Here is a 14,403-nt window from a genome sequence, read left to right on the forward strand (position 1 = left end):
GAAATCATTTTACCTATCTGGGGGTGTCAATTACTAAAAATTATAAGCATTTATTTAAAGAAAATTTTTTCACCTTATTGCACTATGTGAAAAGGTTTTAATCAAGTTGGTCTCCCCTTTCTATATCATCGATTGGCCGAATTAATGTTATTAAAATGAATATTTTACCTAAATTTATATATCAATTTCAGGCTTTACCTGTTTTTATTCCTAAATCCTTCTTTGACCCTCTTGAGTCAATTATATCTTCCTACATATGGAATAATAAACATCCTAGACTAAATAAAGTTCACCTTCAGGAGGTTTAAAAGAATGGAGGTTTAGCCTTACCTAACTTTAGATTTTATTACTGGGCAGTCAATATATGAAATCTTACATTTTGGTGACATTACATTAATCAAGAGGCTTGTCCAGTATGGGTTTCTTCGGAAATTAATTCTGTTAAAAAATTTTTAATTATCTCTTTGCTTGGTTCTTCACTTCCAATATCATTAAATAAACTAAAAGATATTTAGTAGACTGGACAGAGAAAAATTCAATAAACCAAAATATTTTCTAAATTGTAACCAAAATTCTCAAGGCATGTTTAACTACTAAATATCTGTTAAATGTGCCTTGAAAATTTTGGTTACAATTTAGAAAATATTTTGGTTTATTGAGTTTTTCTCTGTCCAGTCCCTAATTATTTTTTTAAACCTTCTATGACTGATGTAGTATTTAAAGAGTGGGACAAATTAGGTATTACTTGTTTTCAGGATCTGTTTGTTGGAGGAAACCTTTCTTCATTTGAACAATTGTCTACCAAGTATAATTTACCAAAAACTCATCTTTTTTTTTTAGATATTTACAAATTAGAGATTTTCTTCGATCTCAATTACATTCTTTTCCTTTGTGTCCTGATAAAAATTTATTAGATGTAATTTTTAATTTGGAACCCTTTCAGGATGGCTCAATATCTAATATTTATGGCAGATTACTAGGAATGAGTAAGGTGCCACTAGATAAAATTAAAAACGCTTGGGAACAAGATTTGCAGATGTCAATTTACGAGGAAACTTGGAATGAAATTTTCAAGTTGGTCAATACTTTGTCATTATGTGCTCGTCACTCTCTCCTTCAATTTAAAGTGATCCATAGAGCTCACTTGTCTAAAGATAAACTATCCCGTTTTTATTCTGATATATCTCCTTACTGTGACAAATGCAGTAACAGAGAGGCTTCTTTAATTCACGTTTTGGACATGTCAGAGTCTTAAAAAATATTGGACAGAGGTCTTTCATACTTTTTCTGTACTTTTTAAAATAAATTTTAAACTTAATCCTTTGACTGCACTATTTGGGATCATTGGAGAAAAAGACATAACTTTGAAGGCTTCTGATTTACATATTCTGGCTTTTATTTCTCTTATAGCCAAGAGGGCTGTGTTGCTTAAATGGAAGGAAGTCACTCTGCTTACTCATGCTCAGTGGCTACAGGATGTTATGTCATAGTTAAATCTAGAGAAGATTCACTGTTCAGTTTTTGAATCTAACCTAGACTTCCAAACCCTGTGGGGACCCTTTTTAAATTATTTTCAAACTCTCTGATTTGGGGACTAAAATGCAGATATTGGCTGACACAGTTACGTTTTGTTAAGGTTTTTCCTTGTTGTTTCTTCTATCTAACAGCTTCGGGTTTTGGTAGTGGGGGGAGATTTTTTTTGTAATAAAATATTTCAATTTTTTCTTCCTTTATTAACTAACTACTATATGTGATTATTGATTTAGAGTGTTGTTATCCTAAGTACGATTTAACACAATGTATTCAGTAGTATTTTTACTCTCTTTCTTGCTGCATGTACTCTGTATTTTTTCATGGATTTAATAAAAATATTGTAAAAAGAAAGAGAATGGTGTCAGTAACGTGGAGAGAGGGATGGTTCTCCTCGCAGCGCAGTGGTTCAAGGGGAGATGTGACAGAGAAGGCGTTCACTAGCTGGGGCACCAATGCTTACACTGAAACAATTGAGAAGGTCCTTCTTGAGGGTCGTGTCCGTCTCCTCCTTCAGATAGGTGTCCACAGTCTGCAAGATGCTGACCGACGCGTTGGGGTTGAAGGTAACCCAGAAGGAAGAGTTGTCCAACAGGCTGGAGAGGAGAATGGCTTCGCTCAAGACCCCTTGGACCTCCTCGTCGGTGTGGTCGAGCCCGGGAGGCCCCAGGAGATGGTGGAAGACCCGAAGAATGTAGTTGGCGCCGGAAATCCAGCCCAAGCTCTGGTCGTCGCAGCGGTTGAACTGATCCAGGAGATCCTTGAGGAAAGCCGCTGGATTTTCACACAGTTGACTCGTGTTGATGCTCAAAGGTGCGGGCAGCAGGTCGAGCAAACGCCGGGCGAAACACTCGCCCCGTCCCGGGACAGCGGGGGTCGGGCAGTCATTTATGACCCAGGGTTGGTCCCGTGAGATCCAACGATACACCGTGGCGTTCCGGCAAACCGCCTCCTTAAAGCCCTCGGCGTCCAGATCTCTGCACCTCTCCACGAGGTCGCCATCCAGGAACATGTCCAGGGACCACGAGTTGTAATCGCACACCAAGGGCTGGTCTCCGGCCAACACAGCACCCAGCGCCCGGCTCGCTTGGCGAAGCCGCCTGCAAAAGCTACTCGCCCCTGACCGTGCCCCGTCGCCCAGTTCACGGGACGTCCCGTCGGGGCAAAGTTTGCGGATGTAGGCTGTGCCGTTCCCAACGATGCAGTGCTGCAAGTCCCTGCCGGTGACATTGGAAATCTCAAACAGACGGGAGCAGGCGCGGGATACATCTCTGGACTTCTCCAAGGCACGGGACATGTGTGCACAGAACAGGTTGACCCAGACACCCTCAGCAGTGGAGTTGGAGCAGAGATGGTCGATGTACCAGGAGATGCACTCCTCAGCGCTGCCCAGAGCGCTCCAATTCCCAAACAGCCGCTCGCAGTTGGCACCTCCAACCCGCGGCCCCGGCCAGGCGGCCGCCAGCCACACGCACACTTGGTTGACCCAAGTCTTGTTCACGCCCAGATCCTCCAGCAGCTTCACTCGCGAGCAGAGGTGGTCGGGAGAAGCCGGGTTAAGCCCCGGTCCGCTGAACTGACCGCAAAGCTCAGCCACGACCCGCTGACCGCTCGCACTCTGCACCAAGGTCTGGTTGGAGCAGAGCTCCCGCAGAGACTCCGGGAGCACGCACTGGCGGAGATAGTCTGGGTGGTTGCCCGGCAGGCTGTAGCATGCACCGGCGGAGATGTTGACGTTCCGGGAGCCTCTCTGCAGCCCCGAGCAGAGCGGGAGGACCCAGGACCGGCCGAGGTCCTGTGCGCTCCGCAGGGACACCTCGCTGCAGACGCTGGAGGCGAACTCGGACGGGTAGAAGCTCCTGCAGAACTGCGCCCAGTACAGATCCTCCTCAGCTACCGACAGGTACCAGGCAGCGTCCGAGCAGGCGGCCCGGAGGTCGGGCGGCGGCCGGCTGGAGCCGCTGCTCCGGTTGAGGAGGTTGCAGTAGAGGTAGACGGTGAAGTTGGAGACCCCGGGTAACCCGGGACTGGAGTCATTGCAGACGGTCTCCAGGCTGCCGGCGCTCGGAGAGCCGCCCTCGCCCTCGCCCACCTCCCCCGACCTCCGGGACACTTGGCGCGGCTTCCTCGGTGCCTGGTCCCCTCGCCGACAGGCGAGGAAGGGCGTCTCCAAAATCCCTCGGGAACCGAACCCCAGGATGGGCGTGTCCCAGGAGATGTTGTTCTTGATGCCCCTGGATGGGAGATAGGAATCGAGCAGAGAGAGTGAGGGGGGGGGGGGGGGAAGCTCTCCGGGTGTCCGGGGCCCCTGTCCTCAAGGATGAGGTCGATCGGGGTCTAATAACCCCGAGCGTCCGGGCTCGGCTCCGGGAGAGATCTTCCTTCACCAGGTAATTCACACACGGCTGAAGCTCTTCCTATCCTTAAAATAACAACTAAATAGAACACAGGACAGCACAGGAACAGGCCCTTTGGCCCTCAATGTTGTGCCGAACTAATTAAACTAGTAATTAAACGCCCAACTAAACTAATCCCTTCTGCCTGCACATGGTCCATATCTCCCCATCCCCTGCACATTCATGGGCCTAAGAGCCTCTTAAACGCCTCTATCGTAGCTGCCTCCACCCCCACCTCTGGCAGCGCATTCCAGGCACCCACCACTTTCTGTGTAAAACAAAACTTGCCCTGCACATCTTTGAGCTTACCCCCTCTAAATGCATGCCCTCTGGTATTAGACATTTCAACCCTGGGGAAAAAGATATCGGCTGTCTACTCTACCTGTGCCTCTCATAATCTTATAAACCTCTAACAGCTCTCCCCTCAGCCTTTGGCACTTCAGAGAAAACAACCCAAGTTTGTCCCACCTGGAAATAGTGCCTTGAAATGTAAACACCACAAATGGGAGCTGGGATGGACCATTCAGCCCATCAAGGGCGAACCCTCTGCTTCTTTCTCCCATCCCCTTATCTCTAATTCTCAGAGTGGGCAAAAGTTTATCGGCCTCAGCCATGACCATCCTCAGTGACTGACCCCTCAGTGCCCTGGGGCTGAGAGTCCCGAAGATTTAAGAAAACAACCACCCTGCCCCCCCAAAAAAACCATGCAGACAAGAAACTCAGTGCCTGACTCCAGAGTGTGGACCCATCTGTGGATCATTGCGCCTCATGTGGGCAGCTGGACCTAAGTCCTTCTCTAACCCGCCACCTACTCCCAATAGCCAGCCCCAGGGTGTAAAGGTATTGTAGTCACCTATACAGTACAGAATCAGGCCCTTCAGCCCACCACCTGTCCCCACCACACATTTACACTAACCCCATTTTATTTCCCCTGCATTCCCCTCAACTCCCCCAGATTCTACCCCTCACCTACATACTAGTGGCAATTTACAGCGGCCAGTTAACCAACTGACCTGCAAGTCTTTGGGGTGCGGGAGGAAACCGGAGCACCCGGGGGAAACCCACATGGTCACAGGGAGAACAGGGAAACTCCACACAGGCAATGCCCGAGGTCGGGTTTGAACCCCGGTCGCTGGAGCTGTGAGGCAGCAGCTCTACCCGCTGCACCATTGTGCCTATCATCTCATCACAGGAATGGGATACACCAAATGGCAGGTGAGTGATGACAGGGGGTAGAATCCCAGACCTTGGCTCTGTCATCGACAGTGGAGAGGGGATTTTTGGGCCAGAGGCTGGAGGTCAGTTGTTGTCACCTTTCTTGTGTTTGCTACTTGAGCTTGTTTCAGGAGAACTAATCCTTCGTCATCAAATCTATTGGAGCATCTTGATGGAAGGATTGTCCATCGATATTAAGGTTAACTGCAAAAAAGACCAGAAACCAACTTACCATAAAAGGAGTTGCCTTAAATTCCCTGCAAGAGAGAAAAAACATATAAAGTACAGTTTGACTGGCTCGAGGCATTACACATATTCAAACATTCTTTAGTTAGGCTGTAGTTGAAATGTTGGAGGCAGTATTCGAGGAGTATTGGAGCCAATGGGATGAAAGAGCAAAGGTTTACCTGATGGATAAAAGGAATGGGATGTCACACATAGAAAGAAAACATAATGAGAAGTGATAAATAAAACATCAATAAAATCATCATGGTACAGTCTTTTTAAAAAAAAGCATGGCCCCTTTTGTAGGGAGCGGAGCATTGTTTCACAGGGAACTGGATGCAGGACAATTAGATCAATAAACAGTCTGCTGGAAGAGACACAAGAGACTGCAGATGCTGGAATCTGGAGCCACAAACAATCTGCGGGAGGAACTCAGCAGGTCGAACAGCATCTGTGGGAGAAAAGGAATTGTCGACATTTCGGGTTGAAACCCTGTATCAGGACAGTGTCTCCAGGACAATTGGAGATGGTCCCATTTACTGTTGAAGTTCCTCCTGTGTTGTAACACTACCTACCTGCAGAACATTTCCCATTTTGATCTGATTGAGGGATTCCAATAACAGATGAGACCTCATTTACCAGAGAGCCTGTCATCCGTGATACCTTCCTCTTGAAGTTTGTATAGACAGAGGTCCCAACCTTGCGCAAAATATTCTGCCTCAGCTCTTGCAGCCCACCCCACAAGGCAGCCTCACCCCAGATGTTTTGGGATTGATTCACCAAGGGTGCCCCCTCAGAGCCACCTCTCCTGCCACTGGGCTTGGAAAGAATCTGCAGAAGACTCTGCACAGTGTTAATAGTCTCCACCGTGTTCACAGGATTCCTGTCACTCCCAGATTCTCGAGGCTCATTCCAAGGTCGGAATCTTTCATTTCTGGGAGGTGGACCATTTGGCTGGAAGTTGATCACTGACTTCCAGTTTTTCCAATTGAGTAGCTTGCCCAGACTTTCAAGCCAGTCCACGTTAACGCTGCAGTCTGTCTGGCTGGTTAGGGAACACATCAGCTCCTGAATACTGGCTTTGGCTTGTGCATAAGTCCCACTAAATAAAGTCTGGGAAAGAGTTTCAATCAATCCAACCAGCACCTCCCTGTTCTCCTTCTGAAAAATCCAACCGAGCAGCTGACGGTTGGTGACCAAGTCCAGGACACTTTGCAGAAGTTCAATGAGACTGTCCAGGTTCTGGCTGGCCCTCAAAGAAACAAAGAAGTCCCTTAGTTCCAGTGTGGCTCTGGGTGGAGATCCATTCTCCGCCTCTTCTGAATCCAGAGTGTTCAATATGAAGCTTTCAGCTGCTGGATCCTGGGGATTGTTGCTTTGCAAGTACAGAGAAATGTTGTAGAGAAAGGCAGAGAGTTGTTTACTGCCCAGTGCCCGTTTAGTAAGAAAAGAGGCCACATTCTGTTGAGGTAGAACACTCAAAGTTCTGAGTCCACCCATCAGACTGGAGATCAGAGACTGAATCCTTTTGGAATCTTTGGAACCTGATTTTGCATGGGCAGGGATTGGATCGGTTTCTCCTTCTCCTAATAAGCGTGCAACATCTTTTAAAAGTTCCACATACTGGTTAATCCCATTACCTGTAAAATTAAGGATCAGCAGTCAGCAGTTAGGACTAAGTGAATGGCTAGGGTGGACATTATTGTCCTGCCTCAATGCAGGACAATAATGGGAAATCTCACTTTCCAGTTGTTCAGCCACTCTGAATTTGACAAAGGGCTCAGAACTCAATGGAATGCTTGACTTCATAGATTGGGGCATAGAATATAAAAGTTGGGATGTTATGTTGCAATTTTACAAAACACTAGTTAGCCTGCACTTGGGGTATTGTGTGCAGTTCTGGTTACTACACTATAGGAAGGATGTCTGCATTGGAGAGGGTGCAGAGGAGATACACCAGGATGTTGCCTGGAGTGGAGGACTTTAGTTATGGGGAGATATTAGAATAGACTGGGCTTGTTTTCCCTGGAGCGAAGGAGAGTGAAGGATCTGACAGAGGTGTACAAAATTATGACAGACATGAATAGGGTAAATAGTCCAATTTTTTTTTTCCAGTTGGGCTACCACAAACAGGAGAGAAGAGGTGAGGGGAAGGAGGTTTTTTTTTAAGAAAGGTAACTTGAGTGTTTTTTTTTTAAAAACATAGGAAGTTAGGGTGTGGTTGATATCTGGAACTTGGTGCCCAAGTTGGTGGAGTCAGATATAATTACTGCATTTAAGAGGCATTTCAGACAGACACTTAAATAGGCAAAGCATAGAGGGTTGTGGATCTAATGTGGGCAAATGGGATTAGTGTAGATAAGCAAAAAGGTCAGCATCAGATAAGATCTTTATTAGTCACATGTACATCGAAACACAGTGAAATGCATCTTTTGTGAATTGTGTTCTAGGGGCAGCCCGCAAGTGTTGCCACGCTTCCGGCGCCTCATGGAATATGGGAGGAAACTCACACAGACACGGGGAGAACATAAAAACTCCTTACAGACAGCGGCCGGAATTGAACCGGGCTCGCTGGTGCTGTAGTAGCATTTGTGAAACTTGCTTTTGCATTTATCAGTTTAAGGATAGTCACCCCTCATCCTTCTGTTCAAGAGTACAGAGCTGAGAAGTTGTTGAACTACAGACTCTTACCCGCACTGAGAGAGGTGACCAGCAGCAGGAGGGTCAGCACAAGGGGGAAGGGAAATGTCATTGCTTCTGGGGGATAGGAGCTCTCCCCTCGGGTAAATCTGGCCTTCAGAACTCAGGTCTCATGTCCTCACAGTGCATGCATGGCTCCCATTCTTGTGACCACCAGTCCTGTGCAGAAACACAATCAGAGACATCCTGAACATGAGTATTGCTTTTCCTTGATCAAAATGCTTTATTCATTAAATTTAAGGTCTCCACTTCCACAGCCAAATCTGCACTTTAGTTTTACTTACCATTCTACACATTATTCAAACTTTTGCTCACAGGAGCTCTCAGACCCCTTGATCATACATTTAATAACTTGACAGGGTCAGGGATTACCTGGAATGATCTCATTCCGTTATGTTCTCCACCATCCGGTCCTGTAACCCTCCAGTCTCTGTATTTCTCCAACTTTGGCCTTTTGATCATTCACAAATTTAATATCTTCAGCCTGTTCATCTGTGCCGTTAGTAACCGTGGTCCCTGGGTCTGAAATTCCAACTTTACATGACATTCCCTCTTCAACATGACATGTTGCCTTAACTTCATGGATGAAGTTACTGAGGAGCATGTCAATACGTTGGGTGTGCATTGCTCAAACGATCCTGTATAGCTGATATCTCTGATAGAAGGTCAATCAAAATAACCTCAAACCTTCAGACTCTGTAGAGGGCGGGGGGTTGACCTGCAACCTCAATGGTCAGTCTGACTCTGTCTTTATTCTTCTACTGAGATACCTGGGGTGGCCTGAAAGTGCAACCATAACAGGAGGGACACATCTCAGGTGTATAATGCACTGATGCCTTAATGAAGGCAAGGAAAGGATAGGCAAGATTACATAGAGAAGCAATAACAATCCCTGATGTTGCTGACAGGCAACTGAGAAAGATGGGCAAAGATTGAAATAGGATTAATCCCAATCCTAATATAGCAACAAAACATCCCAAGGCACTTCACTAACCTGTTATGTAGGAACATAAGAAATAGACAATTCAATCAGATCATGGCTGATCTTATCTCAGCAAAACTTTCCTGCATTAAACCCATATCCCTTGATTCCCCTAAAGCCAAAGTCCCCCGAAACACTCTGGCACTCCAGTTTCTGCACTCCACTGAAACTCACCAGGGCCCTGGTTCTCATGCACCATTTAAACTTACCAGGTACATTGGAAAGTTTTATTGTGATACCATGTAATATCTAAACAAAAGTGAAGTACATTGGGCTATTAATAGGGTGAACATCCAATTGTCCGGAAAACCTGCCAGTCCGGTACCAAAGTCCCAAATATATTGGATTATTAAGATTTATTGTTTTTTTTTAAAACCAATTTCTTCAAGCTGTTCATTCACTCTAAGCTTGTATCCACTCTTCACTATTTCCAGAATGTTTGATAACTTCTTCCATGAAGAAACACAAAATATTCATATAATCCTGCCACTTCCTTATTCCCCAGTGTAATTTCTTTCATCTCAGTCTGTAACAAACAAAACTTTTTACTGAGCCACATTAAAAATGATGACCAAAGAGATGGTCAAGAGGTAGGTTTTAAAGAACGGCACAGAGAAAAGGACGGAGAGGCAAATAATTTTTGAGGAAAATCCAGAGCTCTGGATTTTAGCAGTTTAAGGCACAATCTTCAGTGGTGGAGAGATTAAATTCCAAGGTGTTGAAGGGGCCAGAATATGAGACATGCGGATAGCTCAGTCAGTTATAGGACTGGAAGAGATTAAAGAGATAAGAAGGGGCAAGACCATGGAGGGATTTGAAAACGTTCGACTATTTCAAAATCGAGGAATTGCTTAAATGAGACTCAGAATAATCAATCAGATTTACAGTCACTGACTTGGCTGATGTGAAATGTGTTGTTTTGTGGCAGCAGTACAATACAAAAGGTATACAATTACTATACATTACAAAAATAAATAAATAGTGCAAAAAGAGGAATAACAAGGTAGTTCATGGACTGCAAATGCATGGGTGCTGGGTTGACAGGACTAGGCATGAGCAAAGGACAAGCAGCAAAGATTTGGATGAGTTTAGGTTTAGAGGGTGCAAAGTTCAGTATCTGGATTATAAAATACCAACAAGCAAATTTCTGTTGCATCCTAAACCCGTAAACATCATGGAATTGGAAGAATAAAATTCATTATGTTGCATCCTTAAACATTTTAGCTTTCTGACCCTGTAGGAGGACCAAGTTTTCAAACACGTTGTTGAAAACGGTAAGAATATTTTAAAAAGAGCTGTTGAACATGGTTGCTGAAAGGTAATGACAGAAATACAAGGCTCTAATTTCAACCTCAGAGGATGCAGTGTCACTTTTGGATTGAAATTACAGTGCCAGACATCAGTAACAAGATTTGAAATACTGCTTGCACTAAAATATCAGAAATGTCACCCATGTCTGTCACTGAATGCTGAGTGCAGCTTGAACTGTCTTCATTCAGCACAATGCTTTTGCTCTTCCCCCATCCTTTAATCTTGTTCTTTTATGAAATAGTCAGAAGCTCAGTAATAAAAGCAGACAGACAGGAGAATTCACCAAGGTCTTATTGCATTACCTGGTAACTTTCAGCACAATCTATGACCATCATTTGAATGAACCTCTCTCTCCCTCTCTTTCCGGCTTCTTTTTGCACAAGTTTCCATCAACCACACATATTAGGTCAGATTTCCACAAACATCCTGGGGCAAAATTACTTACAATTATTTTAATCAAATTTTTAAAAAATTTTTAAGTTCTGCTTTTTAACCTTTTATCTTACTCCGTGTGTTGAGTCTCCATTAGGGTACCTTAGTAAAGTTTGTACCTTCATGTGGGAATTTCCAAGCTATTTAACAAATGCAGCATAACCAAGTGCCATTTATTCTTGTCCAGTGTCAATGAATTTCCTTATGTTAGATTAGGATCAGGAAAGTCTAACTGCCCCAAGACCAAGATTTTGTACATTCTATATTGGGGTCACTTGGAGACTTTGGTTGCTTCAAAGATAGGAAGCAGAAGCACAAATAGACCATTCAGCCCCTCATGTTTGCTCCATCACTAAATATGGTTGTTCGAGTGCCCCATGATCACTTTACCATCATCCCCACCTATCTGCTGATTCTATTGAACTCAGCTTAAATATACTCTATGATCCAATAAAAAGCTGAATTAAAATTCAGAGGCATTCCACACACTTTTATTGCTTTAACAGCAAGATCTGGAGACAATTTTACTGAAATTTAATACTTACAATCAGAATTCAAATCATACTGTCGCCATTCCTAACTTTTGCCATGGCTCCCCCAATCCCCAGACGTCAAACATATATGCTTCTCCCTCTCCTCCAACTTGCCTAGAACAACAAAGAAATATAATAACATTGCACAGGCACACTAAATGATTTAGGAGCTTCTAACCTGTACATTACTCAGTTCTCTCTCACTGGTGAGCTTTCTCTACACCCCAGCCTTTCACGTGGTGTTCTCCACAATCAGTCTGGATAATTAAACAAGCTGAAATTGAAAGTTCTGAGCTGAATATGTAGAGATCCATTAGACAAGAACAAATTAATCAGTGCAGCCAGTCCATTATAGTGTTCAAAGACACTCATTCAAGTGTTGCACCCAATCATTAAATTGGGTTTGCAATCCGAGAACACTGCATGAAAAGAGCCTCCATTCCATCATCATCCTAGACCTGTACATTTCAGGTACAATGCAGTGTACTTATTACTGTATAAATAATGCAGCGGGAACCAGTCAGTCTACAAAGCTCTCTGGCTTTGGGAGACAAGAGGAGAAACCAAAACCAGTTTGATTCATTAGCCAGTTCAATGAAAGCAGCTCAGTTGCCATGACGACTTACCTTAAAAGTAAATGTTGGCAAATTGACATTCTGCTATGCCAAAAACACTTTTACATTATCAGATAACTCAATGACATAACAAGGCTTTATTATTAACAAAACAAGCTTTATCAATAGTGCTGTGCTCTTTCATGGGGATAACCTGACCGTTATTCTTGGAATATGAGTGTTGCTGATAAGGCCAGAATTTATTACCCATTTCTAACCACCCTTGGAAAAAGTAGGTGAGCTGCAACTTCAGGATTTGTTCAGAGTGTATCCAACTGCAGCTACTGGCTAACTCCATCACTGAGCTAGAGCTGTGGACATTGTGAATAGCACGTTTGGCAAGATGGTCACACCACAAGTAAAGGTTGTGTTACCAGCTGGTGTAGTAGGCACAAGCAGCTAGTGCATCCCCCTCACAAACTGCTATATCACTACAAAATCTGTTGGGGGTGGGAGAGATGGCTTTCCAGGGGAAAGAAACAACAGCCAAGTTCTTAGCACCATATATGGCTCTGCTTCACAACAGGAGAGGGAAAAGACTGGGAGAGCCATAGTGCAAGGGAATTGAAGTGCAAGGGGAGTAATTCTGGGAGAGAAAAGACAAAAATAATGCGTTGCTTCCCTGGTGCCAGGGTAAAGTGTGATTTAGAGCAGCTGCAAAACACTAAAGGGGGATGAATAGACAGTGGTCATGGTACATGTCAGTACCAAGAACATAGGTAGAAAAAGGAATGAGGTTCTGTTGTATGAACTCAAGGAGTAAATTGGAAAGCACGACCTTAAGGTAGTAATCTCAGGATTACTTCCCATGCCATGTGCTAATGGGTATAGGAACAGAATAGACCGGATGGATGCATGGCTGAAGAATTGGCAATACAAGGAAGGGATTTAGATTCCTGGAATATCAGCACCAGTTCCGAGTAAGGTGGGACTTATAGAAGTGGAAATAGGATACATCCAGATAGGACCAGACCAATGTACTTGTGGACATTCACTATTGTTGGGCAGGATTTAAGCTAGAATGGGAGCCCAAGTGGGAAGACAAGAGAGGGGGAAACAAGGCAAAAGGGTTAGAAACCAAAGGTGAGAAACAGACAGGGACAATAGTGCAAAATAATGCGAAGATGATTAAGGTTTAAAACCACGTCTAAAGAATTTGTCTCTCAATATTCACAGCAGGTTAGATGAATTAACAGCATCGTTAGATCTAAATGAACACAGTAAGGTGGTGATTACACAGCCACAGGGTGAGCAAGGATGAGAACTGAACTTCCAGGGGTATTCACCACGAAGAATGATCATAAAGGAAGGTGCAGTAGTGTTGTCAAGAGGGAATCAATACAGTGAGGCACAATTCAGCCTCGTTATGTAGCTGACAACGGGGCTGCAGATTTTTTTAAAAATTAAGTGTTGGTGTGTTAGTCCCCTCTTAAGCAATTCCTTTGAATAGAGGATGACTTGCTTTCACACTGGTTTTATAGGTTTTAAGTTGCTATTGAAACCAAATGTGGGAATCACAGATTCTTCTACAGATGGGGCAGTTAGTGGCTGACAGGGCAGGTGGGTAGTTTGAGGTGGTGCATGCCTTCTGCCAATTATGCAGGGTTTCTGTGTGCTTCTGCTGTTATGGCCATGAGATTCTGAATACCATCCTAAATGCTCCTCATTACACTGTAGCTGGATAGCCATAATAGTTTTGAATTACAGCTCAAAGAGGGAAACCAAACAAGCCCAGTGTTCTTTTCGTTATTACCCAGATCAGATGTCATTGGACAATGATCCACAGACAAGCTGTCAACCACCAAATCATCACATTATAACTTGATGCTCAATTCTCAGTAAAGCACAAAACTTCACATTATTGATTAACAGTAAGAAAGATAACGGAATAGTTAGAATTCAACTTTTTTAAAAAAAAATCAATAAATGAAGTCTCATATCTGTTAATCCTTCAAGTTGTTACCTAGCACTTGATATCCAAGTCTCATATGATCAAATCTTGGTCACTAACTTTCAGCTCCATTTTGCCACTTTCAATAACATGAACACTACCACAAGGAACCCACAGGCATTTTGATATGTATGTGGTAAGCCAAATGATCATGGACTGCCTCAGTAGCCAATAATGAATTCTAGAGAGCAATTAAACTTGGTACTCAGAGGACCATGATGTTGCCCAGTACCCTAATAACAGTGAGGTTTGGATGACAAAATAAAGTGCAAATATTTGTGACTCCTGTCCCATGGAAGAGAGCCCAAAATTCCCCTCCAGGTTTTTCATTGGCTTATACAATCATCTGCAGTAGTTGGATATCTTTGGGTGAGCTAGTGATTTTTATCCAAGTCAATTCATTGTTCATAGGGGCAAATCATTGCTATGACAGCCATCTTCCAAAGAAGTTTGTTGTATAGATTAAGAATAGCTCTTTCATATTGGCTCACTGGATTCTTCAACATCTTTAATT

The 14,403-nt window shown here is 43.9% G+C and overlaps 1 protein-coding gene across 1 annotated transcript in view; it reads right to left on the reverse strand.

The window, feature by feature from the left end:
• The window catches only part of LOC127585176 (stereocilin-like), a 51,410-nt gene extending 43,292 nt beyond the window's left edge, over nucleotides 1-8,118 (reverse strand). Inside the window, exons 1-4 of the mRNA XM_052042390.1 lie at nucleotides 8,058-8,118; nucleotides 5,942-7,006; nucleotides 5,374-5,398; nucleotides 1,994-3,764 (exon numbers count right to left, since the gene is read on the reverse strand). Coding sequence (XP_051898350.1) covers nucleotides 1,994-3,764; nucleotides 5,374-5,398; nucleotides 5,942-7,006; nucleotides 8,058-8,118 — 2,922 coding nt within the window. The remainder of the gene's footprint in view (nucleotides 1-1,993; nucleotides 3,765-5,373; nucleotides 5,399-5,941; nucleotides 7,007-8,057) is intronic.
• Between the last annotated feature and the right edge of the window lie 6,285 nt (nucleotides 8,119-14,403).

This window comes from Pristis pectinata, chromosome 32 (genome assembly GCF_009764475.1).
Source record: "Pristis pectinata isolate sPriPec2 chromosome 32, sPriPec2.1.pri, whole genome shotgun sequence".
Taxonomy (NCBI): domain Eukaryota; kingdom Metazoa; phylum Chordata; class Chondrichthyes; order Rhinopristiformes; family Pristidae; genus Pristis; species Pristis pectinata.